The 21,992-nt window shown below is 46.4% G+C and overlaps 2 protein-coding genes across 5 annotated transcripts in view; both read right to left on the reverse strand.

Moving 5' to 3' along the window:
* GFOD2 (Gfo/Idh/MocA-like oxidoreductase domain containing 2) overlaps positions 1-15,952 on the reverse strand; it is a 37,597-nt gene extending 21,645 nt beyond the window's left edge. The window contains exons 1-2 of one of the 2 annotated variants that reach the window (XM_065898837.1): positions 15,765-15,913; positions 15,402-15,473 (exon numbers count right to left, since the gene is read on the reverse strand). The gene's annotated coding sequence lies outside the window, so the exon portion shown is untranslated. Of the gene's footprint in view, positions 1-15,401; positions 15,474-15,764 lie in introns of both variants that reach the window. The other variant, XM_065898836.1, reaches the window with a different exon arrangement.
* A 1,817-nt stretch (positions 15,953-17,769) lies between these two features.
* RANBP10 (RAN binding protein 10) overlaps positions 17,770-21,992 on the reverse strand; it is a 66,704-nt gene continuing 62,481 nt past the window's right edge. For 2 of the 3 annotated variants that reach the window (XM_065898536.1, XM_065898534.1), the window contains 2 exons: positions 21,629-21,740; positions 21,074-21,204 (listed from right to left, as the gene is read on the reverse strand). In XM_065898536.1, the coding sequence (XP_065754608.1) occupies positions 21,074-21,204; positions 21,629-21,740 (243 nt within the window). Of the gene's footprint in view, positions 21,205-21,628; positions 21,741-21,992 lie in introns of all 3 variants that reach the window. The other variant, XM_065898535.1, reaches the window with a different exon arrangement.

Here is a 21,992-nt window from a genome sequence, read left to right on the forward strand (position 1 = left end):
CAGACCTTCCTCACATTCTCTACCCTGCTGGCTAAGGCTGCTCTGGTTTGTCCATTGTCTAGATTGTCAATATGCCCCTGAAATGCAGCCCCAGAACTGAACACCATATCCTGAGCATATTCTGGCCTTCTTCCCTGTACATTACACTCCTGTTGCTTCCATTCATTTTAGAATTTAGACAGCCATGTCATCCTGACACATGGTAGGATTTTGCACATGTCCTAATATTCTGTACTTGTATAGTTAGGTTTTCAAAATTTTTAATTGTGGTAAAATACACATAACATCAAATTTACCATCTTAACCATTTAAAACTGTACAGTTCAGTGGCATTCAGCACATTCACACTGCTGTGCACACTCACCACCACCCATCCACGGAACTCTTCACCCTGCAGAACTAAAACTCTATATCCATTAAACGATAACTCCCCATTCCCCCTCCCCCCAGCCCCTGGGAACTACCGTTCTACTTTCTGTCTATATGGGTCTGACTACCCTAGGCACTTCATATAAGTGTAACCATATTATACTTGTGCTTTTGTGACTGGCTTATTTCACTTAGCACAACGTCCTCAAGGCTCACCCATGTTGTAGCATGTGTCAGAATTTCCTTCCTTTTAAGGCTGGATAATATTCCACTGCATGCACATACCACATTTTGTTTATTCATTCATCTGTCAGTAGACACTTGGGTAGCTTCCACATTTTAGCTACTGTGAACAATGCTTTTATGAACATGGGTGTATAAATGACAGGTTTTTATTTTTAACTAAATAAATAAATTTATTTATTTATTTATTTATGGCCGCACTGGGTCTTCGTTGCTGTGCATGACCTTTCTTTTTAGTTGCAGCGAGCAGGGGCTACTCTTCATTGCAGCGCACGGGCCTCTCATTGTGGTGGCTTCTCTTGTTGCGGAGCATGGGCTCTAGGCGCGTGGGCTTCAGTAGCTGTGGCACGCAGGCTCAGTAGTTGTGGCTCGCGGGCTCTAGAGCACAGGCTCAGTAGTTGTGGTAGATGGGCTTAGTTGCTCCACGGCACGTGGGATCTTCCTGGACCAGGGCTTGAACCCTGCATTGGCAGGCAGATTCTTAACTACTGCACCACCAGGGAAGCCCTCAGGGTTTTTTATGAAGTGTCATTACTTGTTCTGGAATTTTGTCTTCCTGATGCTATTAGAATCATCAAGATATTCAGAAGCTTACAGATGGATGGAGCTGGGGTAGTTCCATCCAAGCTATTAAAAAATCTATAATACTTTGCCTTGTAACATATATTATTAAGTTACAAATTATGCTTTCTATTTTTCACTGCCAGGCTTCAAAAGCCATTAGGGATTTCTACAGACCAACTTACTGCCTTGTAATAGTACATTTACCCTACAAGCCACACAAATGCAGTCAATTGATTTTCAGCCAAAGTATTAAATCAATTCAATGGGGAAAGAAAACTCTTTTTAAAAAATGGTGTTGTTGGGCTTCCCTGGTGGCACAGTGGTTGAGAGTCCGCCTGCCAATGCAGGGGACACGGGTTCGTGCCCTGGTATGGGAAGATCCCACATGCCGCGGTGCGGCTGGGCCCGTGAGCCGTGGCCGCTGAGCCTGCGCGTCCGGAGCCTGTGCTCCGCAACGGGAGAGGCCACAACAGTGAGAAGCCCGCGTACCACTGAAAAAAAAAAAAATGGTGTTGTGGGCTTCCCTGGTGGCACGGTGGTTAATAATCCATCTGCCAATGCAGGGGACATGGGTTCGAGCCTTGGTCAGGAAAGATCCCACATGCTGCGAAGCAACTAAGCCTGTGAGCCACAACTACTGAGCCTGTGCTCTGGAGCCTGCGAGCCACAACTACTGAAGCCTATGCGCCTAGAGTCCGTGCTCCGCAACAAGAGACACCATGCAATGAGAAGCCTGCGCACCACCAACAAAGAGTAGCCCCCGCTCACCGCAACTAAATAAAGCCCAGGCGCAGCAATGAAGACTCAACACAGCCGAAAATAAATTAATTAATTAGTTTTTTAAAAATGGTGTTGGAACAATTAGATTTCCATATGGCAAACAAAAAACCTGACCCTTCATTTCTCACTGTGTTCACAAAAATTAATTCAAAATGAATCAAAGACCTAAATAAAAGGTCTTTGGTAAAAGCCAGAACCATAAAGCTTCTAGAAAAACGTATCAGAGAACATTTTCAAGTCCATGGAATAGGTAAAGATTTCTTGGACAGGACACAAAAAGGATTAACCCATTGATAAACTGGATTTCAAAAATTTAAAGAATTTCTGCTCATTAAAAGACTCCACTAAAAAAATAAAGAGGTAAGCCACGGGTTAGCAAAAAATATTTGCCAAACACATACGTAACAAAGGACTTGTATGCAGAAGAAATCCTATAAATCAATGATGAAAAAATGAACAACTTGATTTTTTTTAAATGTCAAAGGACTTTGATTGCTTCACACAAAAGATACAGGAAAAGCCAATAAGCACGTGAAAAGGTACTCCATATCATTAGTTATCAGGCATATGCAAACTAAAACCACTGCTGAGATACTCAAAATACTTGGTAGAATGGCAAAGAAAAAAAAAAAAAGACTGACAATCCCAAAGTTTGGAGAGGATATGGAGCAAATACAACTCTCATACATTGCTGGTGGCAGTGTAAAATAGTACAGTCTCTTTGGAAAACTGACGTTTTCTTCTAAAGTTAAACATATATCAACTCAATGACACAGCAACTCCACTCGTAGATATTTACCCAAGAAAATGAAAACATATGTCCACAAAAAACGTTCTCAGCAGTCCTAATTCATCTTAGCCCCAAACTGGTAATAAACCCAAATGTTTATGAATGAGATTAGATAAACAAATTATGGTATAGGCATACAATGGAATACAGAAAAGCAATAAAAATGAATGAACTACTAATATATGCAACAACATGTGTGAATCTTAAAAATATTATGTTGAGTGAAAGATGTTAGGCACACACACCAAAAAACCCCCCATACTGTAGGATTCCATTTATTTGAGGTACGGGAACAGGCAAACCTTACTTATTAATGACAGTAGTCAGAAGTGGTAGCGTGGTGGTTGGCAAGTTGGGGTGTGGAGGAGAGAGGTGTGGAACCGACCAGAAAGGGGCACCAGGAAACGAAAGATGGTGGAAATACTCTATATCTTGTGTTGCATTGTGGTTACATAGGGATATATTTGTCACAACTCATCAAACTGAATACTTAGCATCTGTTCATTTAATTGTATGTAAATTATACTTCAATTTTTAACCACCATAAGTGGTGTCTAAGGGTATAGAACAACCTACTTGCACCCTGCAGATTTCATCTATAATCAAATTAAATGGACATGTGTGAATTAAGTCTCTTTCCTTTAAAACAAAACAAAAACCGTGTAAGAATACTTTTGGTACCAATACAGTTGGCCCTCTGTATCTAAGCATCCTCAGATTCAACCAACCATGGATTTAAGATATTTTAAAAAAAAAAGAAAATACCAGAATGTTCCAAAACATAAAACTAGAATTTGCTGCACAACAGTGACTATTTACATAGCATTTACATTGTATTAGGTATTTTAAGTAATCTAGAGATGGTATAAAGCATATGAGAGGATGTATGTTATATGCCATTTTATATAAGGGGCTTGAGCATGTGCGTATTTTGGTATCCATAGGGGTCCTGGAACCACACCCCCACCCCCACCCGTGCGCACACGCGTGTGCACACACACACACACGTACCGAGGGATGACTGTATGGAGAAAATGGCTGAAGCCAAGCTAAGGCCAATGATCTACTAAGTCTCGGCACTTGCTGAGGATCTGAAGAGGGCACTTTTCCCTAGCCAACATCACACTGGATGAGCTGCTGAGCTGTGGGTGTTAGGCAAGTCCTCACCACTCACGAACAACTCATACTAAGGAAGTGAGGGTTCAGAAAGGAGTTCTTCTCCGGTATCGCTGTAGGCAGGTGAAGTTAATGATGGCTATAAGTGAGAAATAATGTGTAACAGTTTGTGGTTGTAGCTGTACAGGTTGGGCAATAAGGTTAGCACAACACAAGGGTGGCTAGCTCAGCTCCCACCCCCCCACGCCCCATAACCAGCCCACATCTGGAACTCCCCAGCAGCAGCAGCCTTTGAGAGCTGTGCACCCTTAGGGCATCCCTCCTCAGACTTTGCCGCAGGCCTCTGGCCCCTCAGACACATTCCAAGGGGCCAGTACCAAGGGGCTTGTTTGGGAATTAGATTTTTCTGAGGATGAATTTTTTCAGTAATTGTATCTTAATATAAAATCCGCTAAAATAAAGCATTGCGGCCAGTGATGAGGCCAGGACCCTAGTTATTGAGTTGGGCCCTCAATCAATCTTCCTATCTTTCTTCCTTCCTTTCCTTCCCTTCCCTTCCCTTCCTTCCTCCCTCCCTCCCTATTTATGTATTTATGTATTTATTTATTGTGCCATGTCGTTTGCAGGATCTTAGTTCTCCAACCAGGGATTGAAATCGTGCCCTCCGTGTTGAAAGCACAGAGTCCTAACCACTGGACAGCCAGGGAATTCCCCAATCTATTTTTTTTTAATTAATTTATTTTTATTTTTGGCTGCGTTGGGTCTTTGTTGCTGCGCACGGGCTTTCTCTAGTTGTAGCGAGCAGGGGTTACTCTTGGTTGCAGCGCATGGGCTTCTCATTGTGGTGACTTCTCTTGTTGCGGAGCACGGGCTCTAGGCGTGCGGGCTTCAGTAGTTGTGGCACGCGGGCTCAGTAGTTGTGGCTCACAGGCTCTAGAGCACAGGCTCAGTAGTTGTGGCACACGGGCTTAGCTGCTCCGCGGCATGTGGGATCTTCCCAGACCAGGGCTCGAACCCATGTCTCCTGCATTGGTAGGCGGATTCTGAACCACTAAGACACTAGGGAAGTCCCCCAATTTATTTTTAAAACAGACTGTAACATTAGCTGTGTTTCCTCCTACCTCTCTGGCCATTTCTCTGCTAGTTTCTCCTGATAATGACTGTGGTAACCATTGCTCCTGGCTCATGACTGATGATCCTATTCAGTCTCATGGCTTTAAATACTATCTATTCTCTGACAACTCCCAAAGTTATCAGCCAGGTCCTCTTCCTTGAGCTCCAGGCTAATATAAACAACCGCCTATCTGATGTACATTTCGACTTGGTGTCCAGAACTAAACTCCTGATGTTTCTCCCCACCAAACTCTCTCTTCCCACAATGGCTTCATCTCAGGAACTGGTAACACAAATTTTCCAACTGTTCAAATCAAAACCTTGGAGTAGTCTTTGATCCTTCTTCTCTCACACTTCTCACCTGATCCATAAAAACAAGTTTTGCTGGCTCTCTACCTTCAAAACGCATCCTGTATCCAAGCACTTCCTACTACTCTATTGCCACCACCTTAGTTCAAGTCACTATCACCTCTCTCCAGTGTTACTATGACAGCCCACCTGGTCTCCCAGATTCTACTCTGCCCATTCCCATGCTCCCCAATCTATTGTCAACAAAGCACCGTGAGTGACGCAATTAAAATGTAAGTCAGATCAAGCCACTCCCCTGCCCGAAGGCGCCACAAGCTTCCCATCTCTCTTATAATAAAAGCCAAGGTTCTTCCCCTGACCTACAAAAGGCCCTATGTGATCTGTCTGCACCCTATCCTCTTTCTGACCTTATACCCAATTTCTCTTCCCCTTGTTCACTCTGCTCCAGCCACAGTGGTTTACTGCTGTATGTATCTCAGACATACCAGGTATGTCTCTGTCTCAGGGCCTTTGCGCTGGCTGTTCCCTCTACTGTACAGATGATATCAATTTGGCTTACTCACTCCCTCACTTCCTTCAGGTCTCTACTCAAATGCTGTCTTATCAGAAACAGGTTTATCTTCCCATTGTTGGTCTCATCCTACCACCCCTGCTAGAAAGCATGCTCCTTGAGGAAAGGGAATTTTTTGTCTGTTTTGTTCACTGCTGTACCCCCAAGTTCCTAAAAGAAGGTCTGATATGTAGTGGGTGCTCAGTAAATATTTGCTGAAAAAAATGAAAGATATCAGACCTTGCTTCTGCGTAGTTAATCAATAAACAAAGACGTATGTACTGAACTCATCAAAACTGTATATAATTCTGTATGATCTTGGGATATATTCACAAATGTAATAAAGAGAGTACTTACGTTGTTAATTAAATAGTCTGGGGCAGAATCTGGTTTAATGGTTTAGGAAAGAAAGCATCATATAACAGAATAGCTCTGTCTGCCAGTTGGGATTAGGAAAATGAGCTGATGCTCTCAGTCTTAAGCTACAACTTGACCTGTCAAGAGGGGCCCTCACCCAGAACTGTCTCTCCAACTACCACCACTCCTCTACATGACATGACTCAAGCTTATCAGTTAGCTCAGACCCCTTGTAGTCAAGTTTCCTCTCTCTAACAGAGAAGCACACTGTAAATCAAGCCTTGGGACTTCCCCGGTGGCGCGCAGTGGTTAAGAACCCACCTGCTGGGCTTCCCTGGTGGCGCAGTGGTTGAGAGTCCGCCTGCTGATGCAGGGGACACGGGTTCGTGCCCCGGTCCGGGAAGATCCCACATGCCGCGGAGTGGCTAGGCCCATGAGCCACAGCCGCTGAGCCTGCGCGTCCGGAGCCTGTGCTCCACAACGGGATAGGCCACAACAGTGAGAGGCCCGCGTACCGCAAAAAAAAAAAAAATCCGCCTGCCAATGCAGGGGACACGGGTTTGAGCCCTGGTCCGGGAAGATCCCACATGCCGTGGAGCAACTAAGTCCGTGAGCCACAACTACTGAAGCCCGCACGCCTAGAGCCCATGCTCCGAAACAAGAGAAGCCACCGCAATGAGAAGCCCGCGCACCGCAACGAAGAGTAGCCCCCATTTGCCGCTACTAGAGAAAGCCCGTGTGCAGCAATGAAGACCCAATGCAGCCATAAATAAATGCATAAATAAATAAGTAAATAAATAATCAATCGAGGCTTGCAGGACCACAGTGATCCAGCACTTAGGGGCTATGTTCAGTCAAATGCCAACAATCGTGAAGGGAAAGTAAGTGATAGTGGACTCAAACAAGTGATAGTGATTCATACCTAACCAGCTCCTAAGGAACCACTCTGGCTGCAGTGAAGCCTTCCTGCCCCCACAGCCAGTCCATCCCTACAACCCATCAATTGGACATCTTAATGCCCCTTGAATTCATCCACTGCTCTGGTTCCCTGAACAGACATCGAGCGAGTCTCGATGGAAATGGACCTGACCATTTCCTTCCCCAGCCTCTAAGTGACCCTAAGATAAAGCCCAAATTCCTTCAGGGGCTCTCCCTAGTGTGGGTTGGGCCTTTTCCCATCTCTCCACCTTACCACTTTCCCCTTTACACTGCACTCAGCATGCTAGCAACTACCAAATCTAACTCTTTCAGTCCTGCTCTGAGATTCTGGTCCAAACTGTTTGCTCTGCCTGAAACAATCTTTTCTTTTTCTTATTTCCTCAGGATAACTCCTTCTCAGATCTGTTAGGGCTCCAGTTAAACACCACTTCTTCAGAAAAGCTGTGCCTGAGCTTTGGCTTTCACAGTGCCCGTCACACTTCACTGGGATCTGTCATGATGTCAAGACGTTGCCCATCTCACACTCTGCTGTCACCAGGACAGAGCAGTGTCTGAAGCTGAGTAGGTGCTGCTGCGTAATGATTGAGGAATGAGCATATGAATGAATAAGTACGAGAACAGATGAATCAAGAAGTCAGGTCAAAGCCTTTGTGGTAGCTGCCCTGACTAGAAGGCAACCGTTTTTCCTGCTCAAGTTCTTCTTTTCCTTCCTATTTTATTTTTTTTTAAGATTTAATTCTATTTATTTTTGGCTGTGTTGGGTCTTTGTTGCTGCGCGCTGGCTTTCTCTAGTTGTGGCGAGCTGGGGCTACTCTTTGTTGCGGTGCTCAGGCTTCTCCTTGCAGTGGCTTCTCTTGTTGAGGAGCACGGGCTCTAGAAGCACTGGCCTCAGTAGTTGCGGCACACGGGCTCAGTAGTTGTGGCACGCAGGCTTAGTTGCTCCACGGCATGTGGGATCTTCCCAGACCAGGAATCGAACCCGTGTCCCCTGCATTGGCAGGCGAATTCTTATCTACCATGCCACCAGGGAAGTCCCTCCTTCCTACTATAAACAAAATATGTTCTAAAATCTTTAAGAATATAAGCTTCTTTGCTGTTGTTTTTTTTGGCCACACCACAGGGCTTGCAGGATCTTAGTTCCCTGCCCAGGGATTGAACCCAAGCCCCGGCAGTGAAAGCGCTGAGTCCTAACCACTGGACCACCAGCGAATTCCCTGAATATAAGGTTCTCTGAATGATGCTCCAGAACTGATACGTGGAACATTACCATAGGAGGGGGGTGCCATGATGTAACATCCAGTTGCAAAGGGATCTATAACATAAGGGCATAATTCTTGAGCATGGTAAAGGAGATAAAATTAAAATGTAAAGGTCAATTTTAAGCTCAATCCTCCTTTTGCAAAACCCAGGAAACCGGTGGGGAAATAAGTAGCCTTCCATGTGGCCTTCACCATCAGTCATGTACCAAGAACTAATTAGAAAGGTATGTCTAACTGTCCCCCAGCCCTCCTTTGGGCCTCCCAACACCTGGAATTGAGCTACTGTGGTAGACACGCTGCCACTGGGTGGATAGCAGTGCTGGACCCAAGAGGGAAGACAACCACACCTCATCACCCGAGCCTGAGCAGGAACCAGGGGAAGTATACAGCTTGAGTTCTGAACTACATGTTCACAGCAGAGGGACTACCTGCAGTTAGTTCAGTTAGAGCTCCCCATGAACCAGCTTGTACTTATAGTCTGAAAGGGTAACACTGCTTTCTGAAAGACTGCTTTCAGATAAATGTGAAAGTGTTTCTTTACCTACATGTATGTTTCCATTGAAAAATAAAAGCCAAACAAAACAAACAGGCATTGAGTTTTACACATGAGTTATGACAAATACTTTGGTCCCTGGGTTTCAACGAGCCAAAGGCTCTGTGGCAACGTTTATTTTTCTATGATTTGTTTAAGTGTCTTACACTGACTTAATGATATAGAGATCACTGCCTTCTCACTGACAGCAAAAACACAAACAGGACCAAGGAAAGAAATGCTATTCCCCCATTTCTACAAGCTGACACGGAGGTAAATTGTCAGGCAGCCACCAGAGAGCAGGAGAGCATACCCAGCCCTAGCCAAAGATGCCAGTTCCCCATCTCTGCGCTACCCTCCACACAGTGTCCTAGGAGGGACACTAATGAAAGGCCTAATGACCTGTCTAATGAGGTGTAACTACACAATGTACAAAAGGGTCAGCTAAATTGGGTCATAAAGGAGAAGTAAATTGAACACCCACAGAGGTATCTGGATAATTATTAGATCTGAAAGTTAGTTTCAGCTGATGATTGCAGTAAGAAAAAGTACTTATCTACCAGCTGTATTAATTCTTTATTGCTTTTGAAAGTCTGGCAATAACGAGATTATTTTTTCAAAGATTGCCTTAACAATGAGTTCTAGACTGACATCAACCTGAAAATTCCATCCTCAGCCCTACTCTCTCACAGAGCAATTTTATCTAATCCTTCAACTTCACTCTGACCTCCACGCAAACGTCCTTAACTGGCTCTATACTTCTAAGTGTCTACTGGAAATCCCACCCGAGAGACCTACCAGCTTCTCCCAACCCAAAATCATCTTTCCTCTCCTTCTCCTGTGCTCCCTCACTCCACTTAATGGTACAATATCCAGTCACCAGAGTTATTTTCTCATTCCTTCCCTAATATTTGTAAGGGCAACAATGAGTCAGGCATTATGCCAGAAGGTGGGGCACAGAGCAGTGATCCAGACAGGTCAGGTTCCTGGAGCTTAGTTTCCATTTCTTGCTACACCCACTGCTGAATACCAAGGAATAATTTGACAGAGGAACACAATGAGTGGCAGGCATGTGACAAAGGCTCTGCCTTTGCTGAGGTAAAGCACACTTGGCTGTGATGCATGTGAAGTAGCCAACCCTAGAGTGAGGTATATTACATACTTTGGTTTTACCTGTAATCCCAAGAAGAGGATGAGTGTTTAATTATAATAATAAAACATTTTTCAATGTGCAAACCTAATTTACTAAGGTTTCCTTTGTGTTTTCCACATTCTATATGCATACAAGCATCCTGTCGCTGTGAAAATGGCTATTTCTATGGCAGCAAGAGACGCTTTAGAGAATTACCTATCTGCCTTCCTTCAGATTTTGGGTGTAGGATGTTCTTAGGGCACCCCAGAACACAACAACCCTGACCGGTGTTCTCTAACTCTGTTATATGGCCTCTGGTCACCAGGAAGGTTGAGTAGTTCTCCAGTGACTGGACATGCCTGGTGCCCTTCACAAACATCTCAACTTGTATGCGGAAAACTGCTTACCAACTAGGCCATGATCATGCTCAGCTGTGTTAAACCTGAGATGTAAAATAATCTAATCTCAGGACAGTCTTTGCCATAACACCCCCTTTTTCCTGTTTTCCTTTTGGTTAATGTGTAATGAAGGAGGCCGGTTATAAAATACAGGGTGTATATGGGATATGCCCACCTGAAAATAGCCATTCATTTTAGTATTTTAGAATTTTCTGAGTATTGTTTAAATGATGCTCAATGTCTTACCTCACTATTGAGACTCTAAACTCTTTCAGGACCAAGACTGTATTAAGGAGATAACAGGTCCCTGAAACTTAACACTTCAAGGTATTTGGTAACACTCCTATAATAATTTGGAAATTACTTGAAGGCATTTAAATGTTCTTTGGACAACAATCTTAGCATATCAGGAATATTAAGCAGTGAAGGAAGGAGAAACAAAGACAAAAATTTTAAAAGAATAACTACTATGATCAGGAGCAAGCCTTCGGTCGGGGAAACCAAAACAGCCGTTTAAGCACAATGATTTAGCTTCGAAAATACGATCAGATAAGAAATACTATGTTCAATCATTTCCCCCATTGCTTCAAAAAGCAAGCTATGTCCCCTTAGCACCTGGCACAGGAATATGAGTGCAAAAGGCTGAAAAGTAACAGGAAGTACAGCTGATCTCTCTACCATCCCCCATTTCCCTGACAATGAGAGGATGCCTGGATGACAAATACACATCTCACAGGCTCCCAGAGCCACCCCCAGACAGGCCCCTCTGAGATGATAACCATTTCCTAGCAGGAACCACCACCAAGCTGCAGAAACCATTAACCACGTGGAACATCCTAAAATGTGCTTTGAGATGCTATAATACAAAACCATCCATCAACAAGCACCAAAAGAGACCCTAAGAATCAAAACTATTCATCAACGAGCACCAAAAGAAATAGCAGTCTTAGAAAGCAGCATGAGATCTGTACAGTCACCTTTCAAATACGTACATGTAAATTCATTATCCTAGGTAACTGCACTACTGTTTGGTTCATGACACCTGAGTTAATTAGGAACATCAGTGCTGCCCCGTCCCTGCCACCGTTCTCCCTCCACCACTTTTAATACAGTCACAGAGCAAGAAGGGGTGAAGGCTCGCAGAGAGAAAACAAGTTCAGTATCATTCTTTACACAAGCAAGAAACTTTCAGGAGGGGTTGGTTGGTTTGTTTGTTTTAATATTACTCATTATAGAAAATTACTATGTGTTCTTTTTATGTTCCTTTTTGCTAAGTTTTTACATGTTTGATGTACTTGTAATCCAACTGTATTCACAACTTTGTATCCTGATTTTTTTTCACTTACTATTTTGACATGCATTTTTCATGTTGTCACAGACAGTTTTTAAGGGTTACGTGGTATTTTACTGACTACATGAACCAACTTTTCCTTTCTCTAGTGTTAGGCACCTATGTCATTTTCCAATTTTCTGTTATAACCATTATACAGGTTAAGAAATTATGGCCCAGAAATTACATGATTTGCCTAACATTTTCATTCTAAGCAAAATATAATCGTGAAAGTAAATAATAAACATTTTGAGGTTGTAAAGTGATATGGTAAATCTCAAAGCCAAGTAGAAGCGTTTCTGGTTGTATTTTGGGATTATCTATTCTCATGAGAAATTGAGAGCTGACAGTTTGAGAGGAGCTATCCCAGGCCAGAAAGGAAGACTGTGCTCAGTACTTAGTTCCCATTCCTCAAAGCCTTCATTCCTAATCTTTCATAGTAGAAGACAGATAGGAACCATTACAGAAGCAGCTTCTGGGAATGGCTCTGAGAGGTGGTTGGGAGACTGAGGTATCCCCACAGTAATTCCTGGCAATCCTGGGTCCCAAAGAGTGTGGCATTTTGTCACTGGCAACCTTGAAAACTGACAGTACTTAGGACAAAGGCACTACTTGCAATTCCCCTTCTAAGAGCAGGAACTAAAGAACACGTGTTAAGGGTAGGGTTTGAGTGTATTTAAGTAATGCAGGAACATTCACCTCTTCCTTCTTAATGTTTAATCTTATTTTCTAAGTGTTCATTCCTATCATCATGAAAAAGAAATATTTACTCCATTTCTCATTTCCTTTGTCTGGGTTTAAAGACATGGTACTTGAATGAGCTCATTCCTGGCCTAATGGCTAATTCATAAGTGAATGTTAGTGTGCTGGGAAGTCTTACTGTTTTCATGTTTTTCTCAGCATCTTTTATCATTCTGATTTTCATGAGCCCAAATTTATTTCAACTATCTTTCATTCCCCACTCTTAAAAACACCTGACATCTAAATTTTCAAGTAATTTGGACTTTTAGGCTGTCCTGAAGTTTACTAATACAAAGCTGCTTTTATTTGTATGTAAGAAAAATAATGTCCTATTACTATACTGTAAATGAATTCTCAAATATAGCAAAACAACCAATTTTTTTCTAGACACTGTCCAATTCTAATAGTGGATTTATCCTAGAATTGGACCTCCTATTATAAAAACACACAAGTGACTTGTTAGGCATCAGAAGGGCTCTTCTGCTTCTGAGTGAGTGGTCGCTGATTCCTGTGTTTTCCAAACACCAACTCTGTATTACAACTTCCTACGTGAGATCACGCTGTGTGCCCATTTTATTTCTCCTCTTATTGTATAACTAGAAAAGCAGTTCAGTGAAAGTAAATCCTGCTAGCATTACTGGTTTATCTGGTAAGTTGGCCTGTTAAATACTGTTGATTACTTTACTACAGGCCAGGTTTGATAACTGCACTCAGCTGTCCCAGAAAATGGAATGGATGTTAAGTAATTATTTGTCAAAGGTCTCATTGCCATAGCAATGAAGAAACACTTTGAGAGTGTGCGCATCTTTCTCCTCTGAAAACAAGTGTCTTTCTGATTAGAGGGGCAAAAATAATGCACACAAATCCATGGGGCACACTCACATTTAAGCATTATCTTCTCCAAATGCTCATTCAAGGAAGTATTTGCACTGACATTCAAAGTACCCTCCCACCCCCTATCCAGTGCCACAGATGGTAATTGCTCCCTTCCATCTACTTTGCTTTTGGCCTACTTGTCTTCTATCTGGGCCAGTGCTAAAGTGATGGGGGTTTCTACACAGAATACAATAATTTTCATAAAGCTTTTCTGACAGGATTTGGTTAACAGTGCCAACGTTCCCCCACAGATTACGTATCCTTCTGATAATACCCCATTATTTCTTGAGGTATTTATACAAATATTTCCAGAGATGGAAGAAAAGTCAATAAAATGCAAAGCCACAATTGCCATAGTTATGGACACTGGAAGAACAAAGCTTTCTTCCTTAAACTAATTTTACCTATTAACATCATTATACTTTCAATGCAGCTTCTCTTATCACTCTGAGGGGTAAAAAAAACAACCCTGCAGCAAAGTCAAATACACAGTGATAATTAGTTTTATCAAGCTAGCAACAAACTGACTTCGATGATTAGAATCAGGGACCATCTTTTAAAAATCACATACTTCTTTTCCCCATATTACAAACATTTATGTCTTTTGGGGGAGTACTTATTTTTTCATTGCTAATCCTACTACTAATGGGTTCTAGTATTACTATAGAAATCGCATATTTGCATTTTCCCAACAAATAAAAATAACAGATCAGATCCAGACCAATCATTCCATAGGAAAGGTATAGAACAACCAGGTGGTAAGAGAAAGTCTCTCACAACAGAATCTTTAGCTGTAAAATGGTGGGGGTGGGGTGGGTGTCTACCAATAGTACTGTCTGCTGAAAATTTTCAGCTCTTGGTACAGATAAATTCTCTAAACTCCTAGTCCAAAAGTACTAACTTTTTCACGTTTTCTGTAAAATGGATGGCCTTAAAACTCTTGTTCCCTGGTGTAGCTTTTCAGAAGGAAATGAGTTTCCTTATCAAGAATGTATCTAAGGGCTTCCCTGGTGGCGCAGTGGTTGAGAATCCGCCTGCCAATGCAGGGGACAAGGGTTTGATCCCTGGTGCCGCGGAGCAACTGAGCCCGTGCGCCACAACTACTGAGCCTGCGCTCTAGAGCCCATGAGCCACAACTACTGAGCCCACGTGCCACAACTATTGAAGCCTGTGCACCTAGAGCCCGTGCTCCGCAACAAGAGAAGCCACCGCAATGAGAAGCCCGCCTACCACAACGAAGAGGAGCCCCTGCTCTCTGCAACTAGAGAAAGCCCGCGCCCAGCAACGAAGACCCAACAGCAGCCAAAAATAAATAAATAAGAATGTATCTAGATTTCCTGACTACCATCTTCTCCATATCTCTCCACATCACAATAATGCATTAAGTGTCTTTTCTAATTTAAACAGTTGTTCCGTTCACCTGAAGATCACAGACTCGGGGCTCTTCCTTCTGAGACCTCTGTGCCCCATAGCTTACAAAGGTCCTCTGCCCTGTGCGACCAGTTTCTGGATACTAAAAGCCACCTACTTCCTTCCTCGTGTGTCTTGCCCTCAGCATGACACTGTGGGAACAATGAACAAAAATAAGGTTTATAACCTTCCTTGGTATCTATCCAAGGCAGCTTTAAACTTTTCTACTCCTGTCTTGTTCTTTACATGCTGCTGTAAACTCTTCACACCACCATTCACAAGTCCTGATCTCCCGGCCCCCTCTTCCTCCCTCACCATTCATCTGATAATGCCTTGAGAATACTTCACCTCACCTTTTGTCTTCGCAAGTCCATCTGCTTCCTTCTTGAGCTTCAAAGGTAGGCCAGGCCCAGGGAGATCTGGCCAGTGGACACTCCGGGACTGGCAGAGCCACCGCACCTTCTGGAGTGTCCCTTCTCCCACCTGCCACCTGAACGCTCTTTTCTTAAAGATTTATCCCCCAAAAGTACCATCTCATTTTGAAAGACGATGGACCAGCTACCCCACGAGCCCTTTGTCTGAGGTTCCCATACCTCACATTCTTATCCACAAAGCGTCGGTCCTCACACAGGTAGGGGGTTCTGCTCGGCACAGGGCGGGGGAGCCTAGGTTTTCGCGTCCGGTAAAGGGATGGGTTATGGCCGAGGTCCTTCCAGGAGCCAAAATTCTAAAATCCTACGACCAAACTTGCAGGTTTGAGGCGGGAGGACGAACTCTGGGGCGACCCCCGAACTCCGAGCCCGTGCTGGCTGTTAGAACGGCCCCCTCCAGCCCCAGCTCTGCGTATCCCCGCCTCCGACCTCGGGCGCCGAGCCGCGGAGGAGGCCCGGCAAGGCGCCCGCTCGCCGCCGCGCCATGCCCTTCATCCTCACCCGCCGTCGCCGGCCGCCTCTCACCTGGCAAACTGGCATGCCCCGCCCTGCGCCGCACCGGAGACCAAGGGTCTGGACGGGTCTCGGCGGCCACCAGCCCTCCTTGAGGAAGGCTGGCGGGGACGCACGGGCCCCAGAATCTAGCGCGCAGGCACCCGGAACGCGCCGCCTGGTTTCTAAGGAACCGGGGTCTGGAAAGGGAGGGGCGGGACGGCGGGAGGCCTGCGCATGCTCCCTGACTGGGGTGGACCACCACAGGGAGGGGCCGTGGCCGAGAGCTGCGCATGCTCGCTGGTTGGGGGCGGAGGTTAAGCAGTCTGGCTGGAATCCCTGGTCATTCGTTTCCGGCGGTGGAGGCGGCAGGCGGAGAGGTTTCCCAGCCTAGGCTTCTTTCCGGTCTGTCACCCGGCAGCAAGAGCGAGGAGGGTCTGAGTAGTGTGGTGGGCATTGGTTGTCCCAGAAAGAAGGAAGGTCTGCTGCTGGATAACGATGTATCTTTGCGGAACGACAGTTCTCTCGAATTCGCCGGACTTCGCGGCTGACTCCTAATGACTCGCTTTTTCGTGCCTGTCTGGGGTCCTCTTCTGGATGTTCTTTGGTTGTTCCTTACAAGTCAGTGCTTTTCAAGACTGTGACCTCAGTCCTCCTGATCTCTTTACTGGAACCTAGTTCCCCCCAAATAAACACCACTTTGTAACGAGAGTACCCTTTATTTCACCAGCTGTCCGCTAGAGCAGCGAAATAAACCGGTAAGCCTTAGTGTAAAACAGGCTATGTTGGGAATGTGTCTGGAGGGAAGTGAATTTACTGTGGCTTTACTTATGGAACCAGACATTTGTGCTTAATCTAATACTCCACTCTTCCCTCTACACTAGCTTTTCCCTGAGAGTCCTGTAAAATGCCCCTGAGGGAAGCATTCTGTAGTAATGTAAGTTTGGAAAATGCTGGGTTAAGCTACACATCTTAACACAGGATTTTTACAGCTTTCAATTAGTGGGTGATGTTCACTGTGCGCATCCATGACAGTTTTCATTATTTACTGGGTCACAGACCCTTTTCCAGTTCCAGGAAACCTGTCTCTCTGAGATAGATTTATATGCTCTCCAGCAAACCTCCTCACTCCAGTGACCTTTAGCCACCACCCATTCCCTTCTGTTCCCTGTATTATCTTGTGGATAATATATCCGTATATTATCCATCCTTTCACCCCAACAAAAAGCCTGCAGTTGCCTTGTCTCTTGCTACCCCGATCTCCCTCACATCCGGTCACTCATCCTGTGGTGCTAACATCCCCTAAATATTTCTCAAACCTGCCTTCTTGTGTTTGGCCTTGTCCTTCTAGATGGTTTCTTTGCTTCGAGTCTTGTCTCCAGGTGGACAGCAGCATAATCTATTTTATGCCTCCTCTGCTTAAAACCCTGGTGCCTTGGGAGCAGAGGAGGCAGCTTGAGGCAGGAGCAGGCCAGTCACACTAGGGAGCATCCTCAGGGAGGCAGGGTGGTCATATGTACTGTGTCCCTAGGTGCCAAGCCCTGCCCTGTGCATGCTGTAATCCTCTGTCACCATGGGGAAGCAGGATTAACATGTTAAGAATGGGGAAAATGAAGCTGAGAAAGGTTAATTTTCTGGGGTCACCCAAACTGGGATTTTGAGCATGAGCTCTTTTCCTCAGACTGAAAGGAAGCTAACCTTAATACCCCTCAGAAGAGCTGTGACCAGTGTTTGGAGCAAGCGTATTTAGAATGCATTAAAATCTTAATTTGAGGAGAAGAGGTCCTATGGCCCACCTTTTTGTATTTGCTACTTTTTCTTTGTCTCAGATGAAAGCTGTTTCGCGGGAGAGAATCAAAGCTTTGAGTATCTATGCTCTTTGGGGTCTTGCAAAAAGTCTTGAGAATCCTTGAGACACCAGGGGCCTAGGCACTCGACAAGTAGCCTGGGAAGGGGCCAAGCCCTCCGGGACGGCTGTGCCACACCAAGGGTGCCAATCCCAGTAAGACTCACAACAGAGACCAGACACTCGTGACTACTCATGGATGTGTATTTTAATAAAAATAATTCTGTCAAAATACAACAGGAGTTTTTTCATCTCTCAAGTACAATTTAATAGGATGTTTTGTGTTAGAATTCTCTCTAAACCCTCCCACACCCACAAGTTTCATGCTAATGCCAAGTATCAACTTGCGAGGACAAAGGCAGAACCAGTGTGCACGATGTGGAGGACATCTGTGTCAGCTGTAGTTACTAATGGAGGAAAACCCAATGCAAAGATGCGGCGCCTGAGGCAGCCAGAGTCCACAATCTGGCCACAGGTCCGTGTGCACGGGGCTGGTGGTCAAGTAGGGCTCTCCTGCCCAGCTGCCACACGGTGTGCATACCTGAGTTGTGAGCGACCAAAGGAACTTTCAGCTCTGACAGGTCTCTGCCTCATCTTCTTTGTGCTTGCTTAAGGGGTAGGAAGGTGCTGGGAGGCTGGGCAGTCCCCGCTTCTCCATCTCTTGGTGTCCCTGTTCTGCCGGCCGACACCCAGCCACAGACCCATGTAGGTGAGGAATAGGGGTTCTGGCTTTCTTTGCATGTCTGCCAGTTTCTGCTCTGGAAGGAGCGACCATTTGGTGAAGCAAGAGGAAAAGGTAAGTAGGGAAGGCTGCTCCCCGAGGGCTGAACAACCCAACAGAGCCAGGTCTTCTTCCTGCCTCCTTGGTTCAAGTTCAGCTCTTCACCGGGACTCCTCCCAGGTGCCTTCCCCACTCTCGGCTCCCGGAAGCAGGCTGGCAGGACTGGGTGTGCATAAGGGGCTCCTCGGGCTGGCAGGCAGGCCTGGACTATCAGCAAGACAGTGGGCTCAAGCAGCTTGAGTTTGGACCTCTCCACGGCTTGTGGGGCAAAGGCTTATGTCCCAAAGGTATGCTGTCCAACTGGAACAGAAAGCCCCTCTGGAGAGGAACAGAGTAAACAACTTGGACTCAGCTGAAACAGTGAGATAAGGCACAGAAAATGGGGAGGTGGCCATGGGTACTGAGTGTGAGGCAGGCGGACACCCAACCCCAAGCAGCACACAGCTGTCCTGAGCCCTCCTGGGCTGCTCAGCTGCTCTACAACCCAAGCCCAGGCACCCATCCCCATCCCTGACACACCCCTGAAGGTACCAGCTGCGCAGACACTGCTGGAGGCCTCGCCAGCCTAACCCCTCACCCGCCATTCAGCTTTAGGACTAAACAGTGTTGTCCAATCCTCAGGAATGAGGTTAGTCCCAGTTCTGCCCTAATTTCTTGTGTGACTTTGGCCAAGTCACTTAATCTCCTGGGCCTGTTTCCTTATCTATAAAAGGAGAGGACTGTTGGAGTAGATGTTCTCTGAACTTCGTTCCAGTTGCAAAAGCTTCTGGTTTTAATTCCCAATCCTGCTTGCTTCTGACCATTTTAAGAGCCTGATGTTTCCAACTTCTTGGTTTGGGAGTTTGCACAGGATGAATTTCCTTTACAGACAGCACAACACTCCCCTGATGGGTTGCAGTCTCTGGGATGCCAGCTGGGGCCCTAGTAGGGACCAAGAAAAAAGCAGCAGCCTACAGGATCATGTCCCAGGGCAGAATTCTGGGAGAGCACAGGGCCACTGGGCCCATCACCAGCAGTTAGTCCAACTCAATCATTTCTCTTGTTGTCCAGCTGTAGGCCCAGCGAGTCCTGGTGGGCACTGAATATCTCAGGCCACACCAACCATTCCTGAATCCACTGATGGAAAGCAGGAGCTTGGCCAGCCCAGATCCAGGCAGGGACTGAGCTCGACTTCTGACCTTGCCCCTTTGCAGGGGCTGCTTGGGTACTCCCTCCCACTGTGAGGCCGATGGGGAAATCCCAGCCCATCCTGGTGCTCCTCTGGGAGGCCTCTTCCCTTTCTTCCTCCTGGGCAGTCTGTCCTCTCCACAGATGGCCGGCCTAAGTCCTGGCAGCATCATAACCCTTCCTCTCCTGATTCCCTGATGGCAGTACCGGGACTGTTTCTGACCCACGAGCTGTGAGGATCCGTCTGACATGGACGGTGGGACGTTTGTAAAGCCCATGAGGTCCTTTCCTCTGGCCAGCGAATATTCTTAACAGTCTTTCCTAAGAGTGGCCGGGGCCAAACTGCAAAGGAGCTGCCTGGCACAGCTACAGTAAGGCCTGGCCTAGGGGGTCAAGGGTTCCATCCAATCCAGCGACTGGCAGCCCAAAAATCTGTCTCCACAAGGCTTGGCTTTCCAACAGAAAGCATCAATTCCACCAGAGCTGTGCAGAGACAGTGATGATCCAGGCAGGAAAAAGGCAGCCCCTGTACTCAAGGGCCTCTGTCCTGGGTATGGAGACTTCCTCCCCACAGCCTGACACTCAGCAGCTCTCAGGCAATCAGTTTAGAGTAAATGAATTATTTGGCCATCTTAACAACAAAGGCAGGCAGGATGTTGAAAAGGGAAGAGAGAGAGAGGCAAGGCAGGCAGTGAGAGGCAGGGTAGAACGATAGATAGCGTGCTAGCCAAGGACCCTCTAACTCCCTTGCTCTGCTGTGTAGCCCTGGGCCAATTCATCTCTTCTTTGGACCTGGGCCCTGCAGTTCTCTGCTCAGTTCAGCTCTCAGGGGCCTAGGGACCCACACCTCTCAGATGCTGCAAACCAGCTTAGCCTGACCTGCCCACTACGTGGCCCCCAAAGCCTACTGGGCTTCCCTAGGCTGCAGCTGGGCCTGTGGCTCAACAAAGGGGAAGCCTGAAATAAACGAATCACTTGGCTGAGGTGACAGAGATGATTCTTTTTAAATGAGTTGGACTCAGAAACGTATGGTGTCTGGACAGCTTCACCCAAGAGGTGCTGGACCACTAACACTACGATAAATACTGTGTCTTTTTTTAATATATATATTTATATATATATAATCTCATTTTTTTTACTTATGAAAATAATAAGCTATCACCAACTTGGATAGGCTTCACCACTAAATTAGCAGAAACCAGCTCAGCACAAACTCTCCAGAGATAAATACTGGTGGCTCAGTCGGGGGTGGGGGGAGATTAAAAAACCCCAACCTCTCCTCAAAACAAACCCCTTCTTTCAAAATAGAAGTAACCAGACAATACTGTGTCATAGGCTGCTGCACATGAAGGGGGGAGAGAGAGAGACTGAGGGTGGGAGAAAAAGAAAGGAAGGAAGGGAAGGAAGGAGAGGAACGGGGGAGGCCAGGCAAGAGGAGTGGACTCTGCCCATGGCTTCCAGGTCCCTGCACCAGGTGCCGATGGAGGGCAGGGCTGCTCCAGCCCTGGGGCCGAGGGAGGGCCAGGTGGGGCCAGACAGTGTGGTCAGCTAGTGCAAGTAGTCGTCGACTCTGGCAAAGGAGCAAGATCCCAGGCCCGCTCGGGCCATGAGCCGTAGACATTCAGATGCCTGGCCCAAGGCGAGCATCAGAGGGGGCTGCTTTGGCAGGTTCTGAGACTCTGTGGAGAAAAGACAAGGCCTGGTCACTGCCCTGCTCAGGGCTAAGCCCAGGTCAAAGTTCCCTTGGGAGCAGAAGGTGGGGGGAGTGGACAGAATCTCTTGGAACAGAGCGTTCATGTGTCTCTGTGTCACCAGGCCATGGCCCTGCCTGTGAATCTCAGCTTTCTTTAGAGCAATGAGCTAGCCAAGGCCCAGGGTCATAGTCTAGGGCCCATCATGATCTAGCCAGCCAACTCAGTTGGGCAGAGGGAGGTGAGGGTTTAGGTTCAGCCATGGAGCCCAACAGTCCTACGGGTCACCAGAGAGCCTCTGGGCAGAACTCACTGCCCAGATTTGGATAAACATCAACAATTTCTAGGGAGGGGTGAAGGGGCCAACCTAGGTACTCATAGGCCAGCTTCTGTTTTTGTTAGATCCACTTACCTAAAATGGCGCTGTTGAGGGCAGCGCATACAGGCTCCCTCTGGATGGGGTCAAGCTGCTGGCCAACTGGGCAGCTCCAGGGGTCTGAGTACGCAAGCAGGCTAAAGGCATCCTAAAGGACAGGGCATTCTTGAAAGGACTGTGGCACGCACCACGCACCCCCTCCTCCATGGCTCCAGGGGGATACAGGGCCCTGCGTGGTGCCCACGGAGAGCACAACATACCCTGACCGAAGGGTCAGGTAGGGCTGTGTCCTCCCCAGAACGTAGAGAGGGTGGGTGTACCCTGGATGTCCTGTTCCCCACTGCAAACTTGACTAGAGCCCGCTGTCCCGTTGCTGCTGCCTGCCCCCAGTGCCCTCCCA

Source organism: Phocoena phocoena, chromosome 20 (assembly GCF_963924675.1).
Source record: "Phocoena phocoena chromosome 20, mPhoPho1.1, whole genome shotgun sequence".
Classification (NCBI taxonomy): domain Eukaryota; kingdom Metazoa; phylum Chordata; class Mammalia; order Artiodactyla; family Phocoenidae; genus Phocoena; species Phocoena phocoena.